The sequence below is a fragment of the Gymnoscopelus microlampas genome (assembly GCF_963454915.1).
Source record: "Gymnoscopelus microlampas genome assembly, chromosome: 20".
Taxonomy (NCBI): Eukaryota; Metazoa; Chordata; class Actinopteri; order Myctophiformes; family Myctophidae; genus Gymnoscopelus; species Gymnoscopelus microlampas.
In genome coordinates, this window is record NC_139957.1 from 30,057,898 (window position 1) to 30,077,420 (window position 19,523).

The 19,523-nt window shown below is 40.8% G+C and overlaps 2 protein-coding genes across 2 annotated transcripts in view; one reads left to right on the forward strand and one right to left on the reverse strand.

The window, feature by feature from the left end:
* The window catches only part of LOC311035592 (fibroblast growth factor receptor-like 1), a gene marked incomplete at its 3' end in the record, with an annotated part of 31,251 nt that extends 29,373 nt beyond the window's left edge, over positions 1-1,878 (forward strand). Inside the window, exon 8 of the mRNA XM_084043882.1 lies at positions 1,727-1,878. Coding sequence (XP_083900008.1) covers positions 1,727-1,878 — 152 coding nt within the window. The remainder of the gene's footprint in view (positions 1-1,726) is intronic.
* Positions 1,456-10,342, reverse strand: LOC311035591 (transforming acidic coiled-coil-containing protein 3-like). The gene is made up of 17 exons (XM_084043880.1): positions 10,211-10,342; positions 8,170-8,332; positions 7,688-7,815; positions 7,558-7,604; positions 6,385-7,456; positions 6,186-6,249; positions 5,443-5,617; positions 5,093-5,151; positions 4,862-4,992; positions 4,648-4,729; positions 3,874-4,023; positions 3,651-3,718; positions 3,522-3,565; positions 3,243-3,415; positions 2,353-2,459; positions 2,136-2,256; positions 1,456-1,992 (listed from the first exon to the last, which is right to left on the reverse strand). The coding sequence occupies exons 2-17, from the start codon at positions 8,329-8,331 to the stop codon at positions 1,927-1,929; spliced, it is 2,649 nt and encodes an 882-aa protein (XP_083900006.1). The 5' UTR covers position 8,332; positions 10,211-10,342; the 3' UTR covers positions 1,456-1,926.
* Between the last annotated feature and the right edge of the window lie 9,181 nt (positions 10,343-19,523).

Genomic DNA, 19,523 nt, shown 5'->3' on the forward strand with positions numbered 1-19,523 from the left:
ATGGCCACCGTGTGAATATGGTCTATTGGTCCAGTCTCTACCTGTTTTATACAATCAATGGGTGGATCACACACTAGCTTGTTGGCCCTCTGTCTGGCCTTTTGCAAATGTATGTCTGTGTGGTGGCCACACAGCTTTTTGTCCAAAACATTGGCCTATACCAGGGGGTCCGGGACCCCTAGGGGGTCCTCAGGGCTACTATAGGGGGTCCACCAAATCTTTGTGTGATAGTATTTCGTTTTTTACATTAACCACTTGAAACATAGAATTCCTTTTCTGAGGGGAACATTAGCCAAAAATAGCAGATCTACAAGCTCTCAACGCCTTGTGCTGCGAGGCGTTGAGAGCTTGTAGATCTGCTATTTTTGGCTAAGAGGTATAGGTGTAGAGGGAAAAAAGAACCGACTAAGTAAAAAAATAAAAATAATCTGAAACACAATTTTGTACAATATAGAGGGGGTCCCTGCTTCATCTCTCTCTCAGCTAGGGGGTCCTTGGCCTGAAAGCATTGAAGACCCATGGCCTATAAAACCAAAACCCAGGAGGGGGGGGGTTTGGCTTGTACTTGGTTTGACGATAGAAATAATATATTGTAGCAGCACTACTACTACCACCTGCTGATCAAGAAACAGAATCGTTGTGAATGAGATGGCCCCATACTAATGGATATGGACCATTAGGAAGCCCCAGCAGAGGCAGGTCAGCTTTCTGCCCCGCCTGTGACATGGCGAGAAGAGCCTAGTTGACTTGTCTACAGAGGGTGACACAGAGGGCAGCCAGCTCAGACAGTAGCTGATGGCATGAATGACTGAATAGATAGCGTGTGGACACAGAGGACTCTGTCGTTTTTAGATGAGTGACGGCCCCTGCAAGACTACACCAGACGACTAGCATCTTCCCCATTTAAGAAAGAGAATAAACCCTCTGCAACCCCTCCTCTGCTCCACAGTCCACACTACCACCTCATTCAGCTCCAGTCTAGGTAGGATTTCCTTTCTCCATTAGGAAGTGCATTGTCCTGCTCTGGGAGTGAAGTGACAGGACCCTGTGATTGCTCCGAAAAGAAGGGTAGCATTGTATTGAGCCAGCTCTTGTTTTGTTATAAGCGTTGCAGGAAGAGATGAACATTGGCTCCAGACAGATGAGGAAATTATACATTTAATAGCTCCTACCTATTTGGTAAAAAAGCATTCATAGAACCTAAATAATCTACACAGTATTGCACTTTGCTGTTACCCTTGTAAACCAGCCATATTACCATGATAGCCATCAATTAAAATGCTTTGAATGCTAAAGAAAATAATCCACAAGTTAACAGTGAACATTTAAATCAACACTGCCCCCATGTGGTTTCAAAGGTCAAACCGATTAAATTCTTACCACAAACGCATTGCCACTTCGTTTAGAAGCCATTCAAGTTCATATGCTTTTCTTTTTAACAGCACAACAACAAAATTATGTTTAACAGCTTTATTAATAATGGGTTATATAAAACAGACATTTCAAACCATCTAATCAAAACAGTATTAACTTTATTTACATGAAATCTTATAATCATCAGCAACAAAAGCAGAACAATAAACATCAATAAGGACAGGACAACAATAAAACAAAGTGTGCCGTTTTCAGCTCCTCTGGCCATTTTAGATGAGTTAATCACAACAGATCAAGGCTGTCTCGCCCTGTTGTCCACCTCTTCCAGCCCAGACAAATACATACATAAAAAACATGAGCTCCATAAACTATGAGGAGTACCTCTGTAACCTCACCCAGCAGCAGCTCCTCCTCCTCAGCCAGACAACAATAAAGCAAAGTGTGCCGTTTTCAGCTCCTCTGGCCATTTTAGATAAGTTAATCACAACAGATCAACAGCAATAAGAGCAGAACAATAACAAAACAGCAGGACAATATGATGATGATCCGTTTTCAGCTCCTCTGGACATTTGAGATGAGTTCGTCACAGACCTTACTAAGCTCTTCAAACTCTTTTCCCTGAGGTTCAGAGAATGGTGAGAAAAAGGCAGAAAACATAAGTGGATATCTTCAGAATATTACAAAACAGATTAGAGAGTAGATAATAAACTACATTTCAACATATGACATTTTTATTCTGCTTCTTATTAATGTTCACTTACTTTCTGGTCAAGGCTCTTTTCCAGAGACTGGACCTTTAGCTGCTCCATGCGTAGCTGGGCTTGAAGTCCCACCATCTCAGCCTTGAACTTTGACCGCACCTCGAAAATCTGTTTATTTGCCCTGAAAACATACAGCACAAGCGCAGTCAGTTTACAAAACCAGTGTCTTGGCAGGGCCCATACAATAAACAGAATGGTAGGATCTAGCAAATCTTACATCTCAATTTTCTCCTCTGCATGGGCTTTCAGTGTCTGATAGCGCTGCTCCTCCTTTTTGATCCTGGCCAGGGCATCCTGAGCACATGCTTTTAGAGTTTCTTCATTCTAGTTAGGCAGATAAAACAAAATTCAGTGTTAAAACATTAAGTTTATTAAAATGAAAACTTTTTGGCACTTTCAAGCCTTTATAGTAAGCCTGATAGTAATAATAGAGACATCATGGCAGGTGAGAGTTGGGGCAGCAAAGAGCCTTGGATTGGACTGAGCCTTAATGGTATGCGCTCTACTAGGTGAGCCACCGGGGCACCCCAGGCAAACTTCACTCATATTCCTATTCCATTTTCCCATAGCATTGTTTGATTGGCTTTGCAGCAGTCTTGAACTGGAAACACATACGAGGTGATATGCGTTTCCACTTGTAGTTCAAATCTGTTGCATAGACCATCAAATCAAAGATCATAATTGACCAAAATTAAGACTCACGCAGGTCTACTAAACACACACACACACAGATACAGGAAATCAAATAAAGTTGGCTTTTCTTGGTTACCCAGTGAGAAAATTACAGAAAATGGATATGCCTCCATTTAGAACCCTGGAACTACAATTATGCACAGAGCCACAGAGAGGATATGTGAAAAACACTTCCAAATGTGTTCTGTGCGTTAAGAACTCGCTCTCTCCATGCCAGCCTACTGTATGTAAAACTACACAATTCGATAAGCTTTACACAGGCTGGAAGTGATTTTCAAGTGCTAGCTCTTGACACAAGACAAGTGCAAGAAGTGTTAAGTCAGATCTTCAACATGTTCTCAGAATAATACGATTCACGTTAAACATCTGATATGTTCAGCATGACCTCCAAGTCATGATGTGATGAGTACTCACCTTTCTGCAACCTGCAATGATCTCCTTATATTTGTCAAGTCTCTTCAAGACCTCAGAGAAAGACCGCTCGAGGTTACTCAGCTCCGTTTGCACTTGTTCCTTCTCCTGCAAGGCCTCCCTCAAGGCCTCCCTGAGGCTTGTTTCCGTTTTCAGGCTTTCTTTCTCTTGTGCAGCTGATAGGTGATGGCAGAGACAAACAATAATGATCCACAAAGATAGGGGCTAGTACACGTTCACAGAACACTGCCATCAAATACAAATTTGGTGTCAATAACTTACATCTCATCTTTGCACTTGAGCTCTCGAGTTCAGAAATTATTCTCCTGTGCAAGAAATTACATTTTTTTTTTAAATAACATGAATAAAATGTATTGATAAAGTAGCAAATAACAGTAATAAATGGCTTACTTCTTGTCCTCCCATTCTTCAAAGAGCTTGTCATATTTTGCTTTCCATTGCTTATCTTTTTCATTTGCCTGTTGAATCAATATATTGTTAGAATCAGTGCATGTCTGAATTTAATTAATCCAATTGTTTTAATACTCAAGAGGGTTAACTTGACACTAAAAGTAATATATAAACAGGGGCAATGAGAATCAAATCCACCAAAACTACACTGCTCAGAACTTACCTCCGTCTGAACCAAAGCAATGGCCTGGTCCATGTCTTTCTGACTGTATTGCAACATTTCCACTATTGCGTCCTCTGTATTTGTTGGCGGGGGAAGAGGAGCGACTCTGCACACATGCATTTCAGAGTTCTGGACAAATGGATCCACAGTCTAAATAAAAATGAGAAGAGTTTACACAGCTTAAAGCTGAGGCTCACATTCAACAGCTTTGTGGCAACATAAATCAGCACTCCATTTAACACTACAATCACATGAATGTCAGAGCTTGAGATTATTATTGTAGTAAAACAAAAAGTTTAGGCTTTAACAAAATACAGTACCAAGTACAGTATGCTGTGCAGTGGAGAACTGATGTAATTTCCCATTACTATTCCACCCTATTTCTATTCCACCCTAAGGTTAAACCGCTTCCCTCTGACCTTTACTTTCACATTCCTTGGTGCTAGCAGAAACATTGTTAAGGGCACGGTCACACCACACTTCTATTCTACCTATGAGGGCGGATTCTGCAAATGCATTTCAAATGGGAAAGCGTTTTTTGTGCAGAAATCCACATATCGCTCGAATCCCATTGAAATGCATTGGTGTGACCGCCCAAGTGTTTTTACTGATGGGGTAGACAGTTTTAGTGATGTACGACTTAAGAAAAAACAAGGAGTTCAGTGATGGATGGTTCAGAAAAAGCAGGCTCTTGCATATATTGCAGGAATGGTTCAAGTATTACCAATTACAGTATAGCGATGGCAAATGTGACAGAGGAAAGAGAGGACTTACTGCTGCTAGGACATCAACTAGCTTGAAATCCTCTTCTCTTGATTGTGCAGCCTTTGTATCAGCCATCTGTGGAGCTTCCAAACTGAAGAGAAATCACAGTTTCATTGACTGGCTTAAAGTAAAGACTATTCTCAGCATAGAACAAATTAGCCACCAAATTCCACTCAACTCAGTCGAGCTAGGGCATCTGGAGGGTGAGGGTGGTGCAACATACCGTGAAACAAAGGGGGCTAGACGAGGGATAGGATTCTGTGCACCAGGGCCAACTGGCTTTTTTGGGCTCTCTTTCAGCAGGGGGTCAAACTTAAGGTAGAGGGACTGTTTCCTTAGTGCAGATTCCTTGAACTGTTAACAGCAGATTAGCAACAAAAAGAAAACAATGTAAATGTAGTAATATTGTACAAAAAAGAAGAAAATAAAACTCAAACATGAGGGCAACACTCACACTGCCAGTCCCAAATTGTTCCAGGTAGTCCATTTGACCATCAAAGTCATTTGCCATGACTAGGGAAAAGATAAATAAAAGTAAAGCTCATATGGATACAATTCTTAGACCAATATTAAATTAAAGAGGACAAATTCAGTTAGCTAATATTCAATTCAATGTACAGTAGAGAAAGATGGATGATACACTTACAATTTCATAATTGACTGAAACATTTTTATCTCCATGTTTGAATATACAAACAAACATTAGTCCTCAAATGTACAACTTGAGAATACAATAGATAAGTAAACATTCAAGGTCTGTAGGTTGAATTCAAGTGTCCTAAAATGTGAGACCATCTGACTTACACATGGTTCCAGGAACAAACTCCTCACTGGGTTCTGGCAGCACAGTCTGTGCGTTCTGATCAAGGTGACCCAGTGTAATGAATTCAGGAGCACTTAACACGGGTCGCTCAGTCTCAGGCTGAAATCCCAAGTCAGGGCCAGTCTCTGTCTTCTCATCACTGGTGGTCACATTATTCTACAAAGAAAAAAATAAAACATAAAAAAAAGATTGGTTTATAATCAGTGGTGGACAAAGTACTCAACCCCAGTACTTGAGTCGAAGTATAGATACTCCTGGTCAAATATTACTCAACTTGTGAAAGTTGCTCGGCCAAATTTCTACTTGAGTGAGTGAGTGTAGTGCATGCTTTTACAAAGTGCTCAAAAGTAGAACTCAAGTACATTCTTTTTAATATCAAAGCATTTCTGTATTAATAATTTATCAATACAGAAATGATGTACTTTACTTTTTCCTTTCCTAGAAATGTAGTGGAGTCAAAAGTACAATATTTGTCAAAATACAAATACTCAAGTAAAGTACAGATACTGAAAACAATGTACTTCGTTACTGTCCACCACTGCTTAAAATGCTTTGACTGTCCAGCTGTAACAGCAGTTTGTAACATTTTAAAAATACTTCTAGAAAGGGTGCTCAATCTTTGGAGTTCAGTTCAGAGCCAAGTGGGCAAGGAGACAAAAAAAATAAAATAAATGTTTTTATATATATATATTCAACTAATTGATGTTTAGATCATTTTCATTACTTCTTTCAAGGCAACAGGAGTGGGTCCAGCAATCTTTTGGATGTCATCTTTCCCATCTCCAGTACTACAGAGAGAGCAAAGACACACGTAAGCTGGAATACTGTTAACAGGGTTACAATTATAGCATTTTGTGCTTCAAAACTTGCAATGGTCAGAGGAATTTGATTGCCTTTTACAGGAGTTAAAAAAGCCAACATACCACCCAGGAGGGGGAATCTCTTTGACTGGAGTTGGTGCCTTGCCCACAGGACTGGACTTCTCCGCACATGTCAGTGAATTGTTCATCTTTACATTTGTGCCAAAGGGATTGAAGTTCGGGTCATCAAACTTGACAAGTTGAAATGCGTAAGAAGACTTTGGAATAGGAGCCATATCGACGTCATCAGCCGCAGGCTTGACTGGAGATTCTTTTGGTGGGGTGGGTTCCTTCTTTTCAGGTGCAGGCTTTCTCTCTGATGATTTCAGACCAGGTGGTTTTTTACTAAACCTTTTGGGTGGTGGCTTACGCTTGACATTACAACCATCGTCAAAATTGAACTCAAGTTTCACTGGGCCATCGTCAAGAGGAGCATCAGTGGATTGGAACACGGATTCACCCTCCGTTGGTTTAGGGGTGTCAGATACTGCAGTGGCTACCGGCTTCTCTGGTATGTCTACCTTGTTTAAGCTTTCCATATCCGTTGCCACCAACTCTTTAACCGGTGGGTCACTGCATGGCACTTTTTTCCCAACCCGAGGAGAATTCTGCATTTTTGATCCTCCCGTCATGAAAGGATTGACTGAATCCAAGTTGTCAAAATCCAAATTGTAAGAGCCTTTTGGTGGCAGAGGAGCATCTTCTACAGAATAATTGGCTGTAGCTTCTTCTGGAATGACAGTGAAAGACATGGCAGCAGGCGTTTCCTCATCGGTTATGTTGGAGGATGAATCTTGTTCCTTGTCAGCCGTTCCTTTTGATACTATGACCACACTGCTGTCTGTGGAGTGTATGTCTGTAGACATATTAGCAAGTGAATTTTCCATAGAGGGGGTGATAGGAAGTGTATCATCCAGTACCGTTTCGGTTTGAGCAATCTCCCCTGACACAGTCTCTGGTGTGCCACATTGAGGTACTTCTATTCCTGTAGGAATGTCTTCGATGGCAGGCCTGGTTGGAGAGTTAGGCACTTTAATAGACGCCTGAAATGGATTCATGGCATCCAAGTTGTCAAAATCAAAGTTGTAGCCACCCTTGCTTTGTATGGGCATGTCATCAGGATAAGGTGTTAACTCTGTGGACAAAGTGAACAAGGGATGCACTTCATTAGCCAAGCAGTTCTGAAAGCTAAATAAGAGGTGCAAATGCTAGGATATTCACAGTTGGATGTTTTACCAATTTTGGGCCCATCAACTGGCTCAGTGACCTCCTGAGGCAAAGTACTATAAGATACAAAAGAGAACCGATTAGCCATCTTAATAGTTTTGTCAGCACAATATTAGACAATAAGAAACTGAAGATTTACCTTGTTTTATCCAACTGTAAGGACTCCATGGCTTTTGTGCACTCATCCAGGGTTGTTATCTTGCCAGTCTTTGAAGGAGATACAATTCTTTTGGTGACTGGGTCTCTTCTTGGAGTCTGAAAACAAACCTGGATTGACATACATATACGTAAATACTATGGTCAGTGTTGTATAGCTGGTTAACTGGAACTTTTAATTCAATCTAAAATGTTGTGTTGCCTGCCATCATCTTTCTAATGAGTGTGAAATCTATATGGTCACACTTAAGTGACGGATGTCCAAGAGCAGCAACATTACTCTCATTAAAAATGTCAACACTAAACATGCACATAATACACCTCACTGCTCAAGACTAACAAAAATGAATAGTTGTAGGATAAGGGTACACAACCTGTGACCATAATTTAAGTAAGATAGGTCAAAAAGGGTGGTGAAACTTTAAGGTAAATCAAAATGATACGGTACTGTACTCAATTCTGTACCTTCACTCCCTTTGCTACAGTCTTGCTGGGCAGGTTCTCTGACTGTCGCAGAATGGAGGGTCTCCCGGTCGGCTGATCCAAGGCAAAGATGTCCAGGACTGAATCGATGTGCTTCACTTCAGGACAGGGCCCTTGGTTCTCATCATTCACAACAGACGTCATCCTGTTTTAAGGGAGATGGAGAGCTAAGTGGCATTGAACTTCTGACTAAACGCTGAGGACAAAGTACAATTGGGCCTAGCCCTGAAACATGACTGTCATTCCATGACAGTCATGGTGCCAGTTGCCCCTGGGTTTTCGCGGATTTCTTTTTGTTTAGATTGCCAACTCTCACATGTACATAAACGTTCAGATTTCAAATATAAAGTGCTTACCACAGAGCCACGGATGTTACCTCGCGATGCGGACCACATTAAGCACCCTTATCTCCCGTATTGTTCAATAAAAAGCATTTTAATCCGATCGCCGGCCATTTTCTCCAAATTTTCTCCGATACTTTCAACCATGCGACACCTAATGGTTGGGAGGTGTATTGCACTCTGATACATTAAAAAAAAAAAAACCTGAAAAAAGGAAATGGCCGGCGACGGGCTTAAAATGCTTTTTATTGAACAATACGGGAGATACGGGTACTTAATGTGATCCGCATCGCGAGGTAACATCCGTGGCTCTGTGGTAAGCACTTTATATTTGAAATCTGAACGTTTATGTACATGTGAGAGTTGGCAATCTAAACAAAAAGAAATCCGCGAAAACCCAGGGGCAACTGGCACCATACAAGCGTCATGTGAACCATGGCTAAATTGGGCCCAACTGACAATAAACTGGAGACCATGTGAGCATCATGCAATGGCTGAGTTCCACTGCATTTCTTTGTTTCCCTCTAGTGTAATATCGGCTTTCATCTGCTGCAACATGTGACATGGTGAAATGCAGGTACAGATGAGATTAAACACTTCTTAATCTTTATTAAACAATAGAGGATATTTCAGAACACAAGCGGCCAATTCGACGGGTAACATGATGGTAATCACTTTATATTTTGAATTTGAAGTTAGTGGTTTGAGTGAGTATAGGGCATAGCAGGGCTGTGGCACACTACATGTTGCAGTGCCACAGATAGAAAGCCCACTCATGTCCAGAGAGGCCAAAAATATTCAGATTAATTATTTTAAACCTGGAACCAACCCATCCAGGCTCTTGGTGTATTATACCATATCATTTATACCATAAAACATTTGATTGTGTCCAAAAACAAATTGAAACCCACAAAGAACGGGTAAATATAGTATACACTATCATTAAATATTCAAATATGTTTTTGACACAGAATCAAATGTGTTGGTCATGATTCACCAGGAGCCTGGATGGCTTGGTTACAGGCTAAAAAGACGTTATGTTTTTCCTGACATTTTCCCTATAATGTTACCCTGTTGGATTATAGGGTGGTTTTCAGGGTGGGGATCGATACATGGTTCATCAGTGAACACGCAAAACCCCCTGAATGCTACTCTCGATTCCCTGGTTTCATTTACTAGTAAGTAAACTGCTGATCATGGGCTGACTGCCATTCTAATCTCCTATCTCTCCTCCGTGGACAAACGGCAAGGGCGTTGAGTTTAATTTCATCACTTCATTTAATGTAAACAAATATGTGGCAACTGGCACGAAATGTGACCTTTGAAAATACGTCAAATTAACGTAGGCGTTAAAGCCTTATGTAGGCTATTCGGAAATAGCCGACGTTGTTGTGAGCTTCAATCAAGCCAAATCAACTATTTTATACCGTCGTGCGCCGACAGCACAGCAGTGGTATTGCTTGATTGAATGCTTTATCAACAGTTTGCAAAAAAAAAAGCACAAAAACGACAGTTTAAATACAACGCTAAAAGGATTGAACCCAAGAAAGCACTGTGGCTTGTTTTCATTGGGGTCCTGTGGGGGCCAAAGTGTGCGATATACAAATACAGCATATAAATATATATGTTTAGCATGTAGAAGATAAAATGCGTACTTTGAAACGGCAATTAAAACCACCTACCTCAAACTAGAAGTGGATGGTTAAAACGGTACGCCCAAGTTCCAACCAAAGCGCTCTGATCCACTGACAACAACTTGACAATGTTAAGGTTAAAACACGTTTGAAATGCCCTCGTCTTCCAGTGTAACGGTTACAAGTTTAAACGGGTTGAGGACCAATGAGATCGTTGGATCTCTGAGTCACGTGTGTTACGAAAATGCACTTCCTTGTGAAATAGCCAATAGCGTTTCGGTCAGTGTTGCCATGTCCGCTTATTATAAGCGACTATGGGCTTGTTTTACTGTAAAGTTGCTTGTAAATAAATATTGATGGTTGCGGCTTTTTGGGCCTGTTTCTAAAGTGAAGGTAGTCCTGAAACATGACTGTCATATACAAGCGTCATGTGAGCCATGGCTAAAGTGATGGCTACTTGCTTATTTGGCCGTCTTTCCTGATGTTGTTTAAATCAGTGGTTCTCAAACATTTTCATGTCAAGGACCCCCGAATGAGTATTTGTCTGTGGACCCCCATCTGAAAATATTTTATGCCAGGGACCCCCATACGCAGTTACAAGATTTGTGTTTTTAAAACGTTTAAAAAATATTCCACATTTTTCAAAATGTCTTCAAGATAGTTTTGAAAATAGCAGATCTACAAGCTCACAAGGGTTCGCATCGGGACGCGTTGTGAGCTTGTAGATAGGCTATTTTCAAATAGCCACTGCGGTTTAAGGCGCTCATGTGACGCTACTTTTGGGCTTGTTTTCATAGACATGGTTGCTTGTTTGTTTCGCAAAACCTGGCAACACTGGTATCGGGCGGATATGACTCAGAATCAGCTCTGCTGCAAGTGCGCAGAATATTTTTGTTATTACGGGGCCAGAGCTCAGCTCTGGACCTGTTTTGTTATTGGCAGTATTCTGTCACTTCTTCTGCCACTTTTCGCAGTTCTGGCTGAACCGTGCTGTCGCTTTTTACGAAACTCGGCCATATGGTAGATGGTCATGAAAAACGATCAAGAAATAATTCTCACAATCTTTCGTCCAAAGGTGGCGCTATAGCACTCAATTGAAAATGCCAACTTTGAACAGGTACAACTCATGCCCTGTTTGACCTAGAGCCATGAAACTTGGAAACACATATGCGTCTCTTCATGCCCGACAACTTTCGTGGTCTGACTTTTGACCTCTGACCTTTAGATCGCCCACCATTTTGAATTATATGAAAAACAGCCATTGGCTCATAACTTCTGCATTTTTTCACTTATGGAAAATCCGCCGCTTTTGTTTTGTCGGCAAAGGTCCTAAGTTCATGTGTAAAATGTTTCGTGCAGATAACTCAAAAATCCCAGGATTCCATAGATTTTAACTATTGCACTTTTATGAAAATTATTCATCTGCCCCTAACACATACATGCAAGACTCACATTTCTTTGAAACGTTGCAGTAATGTAGAGAGTCATTCCAAATATCACTGAAACCAATCTCACTCCAATTGGCCAAAGGGGGGCGCTATAGCAATTTTTTGAAAATGAAAACTTTAAACAGGCAAAAGTCATGCCTTGTTTGGCCGAAATTCGTGAAACTTGCTTACACTTGTGCCTTGACTCATGAGGAACACATCTATCGCTTTGACCAGTAAGCTCCGCCCTTAGATTGCCCGCAATTTTGAGCAGTTTGAAAAACACTTAAACCCAGGATTCTTCAGCTATTTGCGTGAAACTGTATCATCTGTGTGATCTCCTTTTTCACAGTTCCTTGTCTGTTGGTCCAATGGCGTCTCCCTTAAATGAGTGCCTCACAATCTCAAGGTCACCAGTTCAAGCCTCATTTGGTGCAGACTTCATTTAAGTTGAATTGCAAACAACATGACTGTATCAATGAATACATGTGCAAATGGTAAAGATAACCTGAAATGCTTATTTGAGAGTACGTTTTTTCAATGTATGACATACTTCATTCTGAAAATAGCCGATCTACAATCTCAAAACTTTTCAGATAGCAACGTGTTTCTGAGCTTGTAGATCGGCTGCTTTCACTGTTTTCGGTTGCGAGGAGACATACAATTTAAATGGTTTGTGAACGAGTGATCTTAGTGTTGGCTTGGTTCATGACAGAAGGCAAGAGTTTATGATCTTCAACAGACAACTTCAGCCTGGACAAAGCTGTAGCACTATAGGTGTACTAGTGTTGCAGCCTATTAGTCCGAAGGTTGAGAGTTCGATTCCTGTTAATGGCAATAGGTTGAGATGTCCAATCAATCCATTCTGTTTCCATCTCTCTCTCTCATCAATCTATTCCGTTTCCATGTCTCTCTTCAATCTATTCCGTTTCCATGGCTCTCTCTCTCTCTCTCTCTCTCTCTCTCTCTCTCTCTCTCTCTCTCTCTCTCTCTCTCCAATCTATTCCGTTTCCATGTCTATGATATGGTGAAGCATCAAAGGTGCATCGGTGTGTAAATATGGACCCATATTCTGTGGTCAAATAGCCACATAGTATGGTGAAACATAGAAACAAATTCTATTAAGTGAAACCTGACTTGTTTCCTGTATCTGTTCTTGGACAGTCTCTCCTTTTGAATTATCCAATGCATTCAGTTTCGTTACATCAGTGTTTTAAAACTGATATTTCGTTTTTGTTTTGAAACTTTGAAACTTTGAAACTTTGAAAATCAAATGAGCAAGAGCTAAAACAAATGAGTGTATCGAATAAACAAGATCCAATAAAACAATAGAACAAGAGCTCGTACAGGCCTGGATTTACAGAGGCTTATGTCTAAAAACACATTGACTGCAAATTCTCTCTCTCACACACACAAACACACACACACACACAAAATAACAGCCACAACACTACCAACATAGTCGTACTACAACCTGAAAAGAACTACTTCGTAGATTCAACCTGTAAACAATAACTACACCAACCAACATAGTCATAGATTCAACGTCAGCGTTCCGATTCCACAACCTGAAAAAAAAAACTGCATAGCAACATCTTTAACCACATCAGCACACATACGACGCAATCACACATACGCCACCAGCAGCGTCTAACAGCATACGCCACATCCAACAAACTGCAGCATGAGCTGCAGCATCCAGCAAAGGTAAAGGAACATTTTTTCCTACTTTGAGGTGTCTTCAGAGGAAACGACCGGCGGACCGAGGTCTTTGGCGGAGACCACCAGTGGAGACCGCCGTGAGGTGACCAGAATACTGATCACTCAGCGATCAACCACAGTGGAGGTCCACCGAAGACCAGGGTCAACAGCGCGGACGAATCCCCCCCATGCGGACGAATCCATGGATAGAGCGAGATCTCCATCTCTAAGGGCATCCTCGAGTTGAGCCTTCCAGCGGCATGAGAACCTCAGTCTTCTGGTGTATGGGAAGGTGTTCTACTGTAGGCGAGAACCTCAGTCTTCTGGGCATTCAGGGCACAAGAACAATCTCAGCACAGTCTGTGTCTCCACTCTGAGAAAGAAACAAAGAAACAAATATTAATTCAAGTGACCGAGAGCCAGATATACGTGTAGTGTTCCTGTCACAACATACACAGCCTAATGTATCAAATCAAACTTTATTTATAGAGCACATTTAAGCTATTGTGCAGGGGCATTTAGATTCATCATAAAATATATGTTTTAATATTCTTAAACATTTGTATTTCTGTACATTTTTCCATTGCATTACAAAATACAATGATAATGCATAGATTGAGAATTGAGCTATTGAGTAGTAGAACAATGGTTCCCAAACTGGGGGTCAGGACCCGCAGGGGGGGACCCCCCCAAATTATTTTATGGGGTCCCCAGATGATAAGCTTAATGTGCAACATTATGTTCTCACTCAACGGTAAACAAACCAACATACAGTATAAGTGTATACAGCAGGGGTCTTCAACGTTTTCAGCCCAAGGACCCCCTAGCTGAGAGAGAGATGAAGCAGGGACCCCCTAGCAAAGAGAGATGAAGCAGGGACCCCCTAGCAAAGAGAGAGATGAAGCAGGGACCCCCATATTGTATACAATTGTGTTTCAGATTCAACTTTTTTTGTTTACGTGGTCTGCTCTTTTTTCCCTCTACACCTAAACCTCTTTGCCAAAAATAGCAGATCTACAAGCTCACAACGCCTCGCAGAGCTTGTAGATCTGCTATGTTTGGCTAAAGTTCTCCTCAGAAAAGGGATGCTAGGGTTCAAGTGGATAAGGTAAAAAAAAAAACATCACACAAAGATTTGGCGGACCCCCTGTAGTAACTCTGAGGACCCCCTAGGGGTCCCGGACCCCCTGTTGAAGAGCCCTGGTATACAGGGTATCTGCACATTTATAAAGTAACAATTTAAGGACTTTTAAGACCTTTTTAATACCTCTGAAATGACAAATAAAAATAAACTAATAATAATTACTGCGTCCAAAGTAACCAAATATACTATAAAAAGATTGTGATACATTGGCCAAATTGTCAAATATTACCTAATAAAGGCAAACATTTTGTAAATAGCCGATCTACAAGCTCACAACACCTCACACTGCGAGGCGTTGTGAGCTTGTAGATCGGCTACTTTCATAATATTTATCTGTGGAACCGAGTCAAACTGAACAAATGTCAAACTAAAAAGCAAAATTCAAATATGATTATGTTGGGGGGTCCCCAGTTCAACTATGATTGTTTTGGGGGGGTCCCCAGTTCAAATATTATTTTGGGGGTCCCCAGTTCAAATATTATTATTTGGGTGGGTCCCCAGTTCAAATATGATTATTTGGGGGGGTCCCCAGTTCAAATGTGATTATTTGGGGGGGGGTCCCCAGTTCAAATATGATTATTTTGGGGGGGGGTCCCCAGTTCAAATATGATTTTGGGGGGTCCTCAGTTCAAATATGATTATTTTGGGGGGGTCCCAAATAACATAACATAATAACATTATATTATACTATTATCATAGGTATACCATTGTAAACTAATTGTACGATTATTGGATTATTATTACATACTAGGTCATTATATATCATATATTATACATTATCTATAGCTTACAACATAACATGCACACAACACTTTTGTACACTTATGGTATGGCCCAACACAGAAGACCAAGCCCTGATAGACTGTAAACTGTGGGCTCAGACCTGTGTCCACAAAGTCAGTAACAGACAACAGTGGGTTCATTTTAGTTACATTTCTTAATCCTTCCTTGAGTCCAAGTCCTGTACCCTTTTACAATGAGACTGTGGATGATTGTGGGTAAGCGGTCCAACTAAGGTGGGACTCAGGGTGGTTGGATGCCCCTGCCATGCACAGCCCCCAGTGAACATGCCTCACAAAGTTCACTGGTAAGTTTATTCCATTAAAGTTCATAAACCCCTGAGATGAGCACAATTTAGGAAGGCCCCCTCTGGTGGTCAAAATAAATCATTACACATCTCTCCAGTTGGGACAGTTTTTGGGAAGTGATAGATAGGCCAGTGCACAAGAGCATTTAATTTGCCTTTTTAAACCATCAATAACAATACCTAACCCTAACCTATCCGAACCCTGTTCATTTTCAGAAATGAACACTTGAAAGCTACACTTAAGAGAAAACATCATATCAGGAACACAGGACACTGTCAACCCATTCAATCCGGGAACGTGTCTCTGTCATTTTAGATTGTTTTGGCTATTAAAAAATAGCAGATCTACAAGCTCATAGCGCGGCACTATGAGCTTGTAGATGTGCCGTTTAAAAAAAATCTTGAACATTTTTGCAAATGCTTCTGGGGATCCGCGGCCAAATACATATCATTTTGTGGTCCTTGACATGAAAACCACTATTATACTGTAGCAACATGTTTTTTTTGATGATTTTTGTAGAATTTCATAGAATCCCCCAGAAGCAAAGATTTGAGTTAAAAATGTTTGCTTTAAATATATATATATTCAAAGATTTGCAACAATTTCCCATGATTTTCAAAAGAATAGCAGATCTACAAGCTCATAGCGCGGCACTTTTGCAAAAATGCAAATCTTTGAATATAATATAAGTTTTAAGACTAACATTTTTGACTCCGATCTGTGCTTCTGGGATGGGGGTCAGATGGGGGTCTGCGGCCAAATACATGCATAGCAAAATATGTATTTTTTCAACAAACAAAAAGATATATGTATTCAAAGATTTGCACACATTTTCACGATTTTTCAAAAACATTGCAGATAGCGTTGCACTCTGTGCCGCGCTATCTGCAAGTAGCGAATGCTTGAGCTTGTAGACCTGCTACTTTTGAATAGCCAAAGAAATTTAAAAATGACACAGATGCGTTCTCGGTCTTAATGTGTTAACTGCAAAAGACCCTGTGAGGGTACATTTTTACGCTCATGCACATCAAACTGGGGGTCCTTGAAATTAAAAAGAGGTTATAAACCCACTGGTCTATAGCATTGGTTCTCAAAGTGGGGTCCGGGGACCCCCAGGGGTCCTTGAGGGAGTTCCAGGGCGGTCCCCAGCTAAATGATGGATAGTTAGGAACCAAATGGACCCTTTATGGTTCTGTAACTCTCAGAGTTAAATCAACATTGATTTTACAATATAATTTGGGATCCCGGAGTACTATACTTAAGTACAATTCTGAGGCGATGCGACGCGTTGTGAGCTTGAAGATCTGCTATTTTCAAACATTTTAGTTATTTTACTTTTGGTACTTTAAGTACATTTTGATACCAATACTATACATTGTCTTCATTACAAGCTGCTAGAGCATGCTGTTGAGAATGTATCTGCATTTTTTAAAAATCTGTTTCAGACTTTTCACCAATGGCCTGATGCGGAAATATAATATGTCCGGTGGTGGGCAGCAAAACAAGAGGGCGTTCAAGAATACAAACTTCTTTTCCCTCATCCAGGGTAAATAGAACAATTGTCTGTGCTAGTTCTTTGTTGATGCTTCTTCGTGTTATAAATGTGTGACTGCCATGATGACATATATTAACAAAAGATATTTGTCACTGTTTTGATTGCAGAAGCTGTTCGGGAGAATTTCGCAGAGGCAACAGAGGCCCAGGTCAGCGCATCAATGGCCGACCACTTCAAGCAGGCGCCAGCTCGAAGTGGTGGCCGGGGGGGGGGTACAAGAGGCCAAGGACAAATACCCCAAAATGACTTTATCAATTACTCACCCCATGGAAACTTGAAGTCATTGATTATTATTTTTGTCTCATTCATAAGCCAATAATTTGATGAGCATTCAATATACCAGAGCTGTTTCACCAACACACAAGCAGCAAGTTTGACCATTATTAATATTTCCATTATTACTTAGTTTTTCTTTGACAAGGTGACAACAAAACGCATGATGTGGACTGACCTAATCTCCTCTCATCAAAAGAGGAATAGAACAAAAAGGGAAAGAAAGGCTGTACAGAAACATAAGGAGAAGTATGCTATTATTATTGTCCTGTGACAGCAGCTCTATGTCTGAGGTGGAACAAGGTGTGCGTGCGCGCTCTTTCTACCTGCCTGCTGTACCTCTGTTCTGGTTGTGTAACTGTCTTCTAGTACTAATCCTTGTGGTTCCTGTGGTTCCCGTCCAGACCACTATAATCCTGCATATTTGTGTGTGTGTGTGTGTGTGTGTGTGTGTGTGTGTGTGTGTGTGTGTGTGTGTGTGTGTGTGTGTGTGTGTGTGTGTGTGTGTGTGCGTGTGCGTGTGCGTGTGCGTGTGCGCGTGTGCGTGTGTGTGTACTGTGTACGTGTGGCGTGTGTATAATAAACTGAGTGTGTGTGTGGGGAGGGATCAGAATGTGTATGATAGTCAAATATATATGTGTGTGTGCTTGTCTATAGCAAAGTGTACCCACAAGTATAGTAAAGTTCAACAAATTGTTATATCTTGGTTTGGTTCTTGACTCTTACCTGCACCTCTCCATTGTTTCACTCAATATGAGGTGAAAAATGAATAATTGTTGAAACATGTATTGTGATTGAAATATAGTTGAGGGATAGTTCTGTTCAAAGTAGATCAATTTTAACAAAAATACATTTATTTATATCCTGTTGTACAGTATAAATAATTATGACATTAGTGTTACACTCAAAGCTATTTAAAATATCCAGAAAGATAACAAACATAATATAAATAAATGGTCAGAACATCCTGGGACTACATTACCACATGTATCAAGGTAAGCATAACAGGCTAAATGTGGTCCCTTTAGTATTTATTTAAAATAGAGAAGCTGGATCTGCATTAAATATTGAGGCTGTTAAATGAATATAGGTCTTGTAAAGGTAGTAAAGGTTTAAAAAAAGGTTATAAACCCACTGGTATATAGCATTGGTTCTCAAAGTGGGGTTGGGGACCCCCAGGGGTCCTTGAGGGAGTTCCAGGGGGTACCCAGCTAAATGATGGATAGTTAGGAACCAAATGGACCCTTATGGTTCTGTAACTCTGAGAGTGTACAAATGGAACCAAATGGACCCTTATGGGTCCATTTGGTTCCATTTGTACACTCTCAGAGTTAAATCAACATTGATTTTACAATATAATTTGGGATCCCGGAGATAGAAATGCTGTTAAATGGGGGTCCGTAGCCTATAATGCATGTCAAACTGGGGGGGTCCTTGAAATTAAAATGGTTGAGAATCACTGCTAGAGCCCAAAAATCTTCTCTTATGGGGGTCCCTGGCATATCTTTTCAAATGGGGGTCTGTGGGCCGGTCCTTGACATGAAAAGGTTTAAGAACCACTGGTTCATTTAGACACTTCAGCTCGGAAATAACCAGACTGTTAATGAACCATTTACCATTTATTAACCATTCCCATATTAACCATTATCATATATGCAATGATATTGCACTCAAGTTTGGCGGTGTGACTCTGCTCATGTGATATTAAAAGATTCCCTGTGCAAAATGTCACAGATCTTCAATCACAAACCCCCCAGAGCAGAGCATAAAATACAGTTTTACATAACATTGAACCTTCAATGCATAATTAAACTACCGCAATCATAGTACAATCCATAGAACACAGTACAATACACAGAATCATAGAACCACAGTACAGACACAGAATCAACCTATAACAATATGAACTAAAAGCCACGGGGAGGAGGCCGGGTAGGTGGAGGGAATTTGAAAACAAACAGCTGTACACCCAGCTTAGATAGCGAAGCACATAGACTGAACAGAGAACAGAGGCTGCTTAAATGAAGCGCCAGAGTTGCACTGTGGGTATCAGGGCGTGAGTAAATAGGCTCTATGCACAGCAGCCATATTGGGAATGAATTGGGCCCCTTCCTTACTTCCTTCATAGGTGTTACCAATGATACTAATTAAGGCTCTGTTCCATTTAGTGTGG

What these genes read in the sequence shown, in the direction of transcription:
- LOC311035591 (XM_084043880.1), bottom strand. Translation starts at nt 8,331, where the DNA reads ATGACGTCTGTTGTGAATGATGAGAACCAAGGGCCCTGTCCTGAAGTG. An exon ending in TAGTTGATGTCCTAGCAGCA is followed by an intron (nt 4,024 to 4,647) that starts GTAAGTCCTCTC and finishes ATTTTTATTTAG; the next exon opens with ACTGTGGATCCATTTGTCCA. An exon ending in GCAGAGGAGAAAATTGAGAT is followed by an intron (nt 2,257 to 2,352) that starts GTAAGATTTGCT and finishes GTATGTTTTCAG; the next exon opens with GGCAAATAAACAGATTTTCG.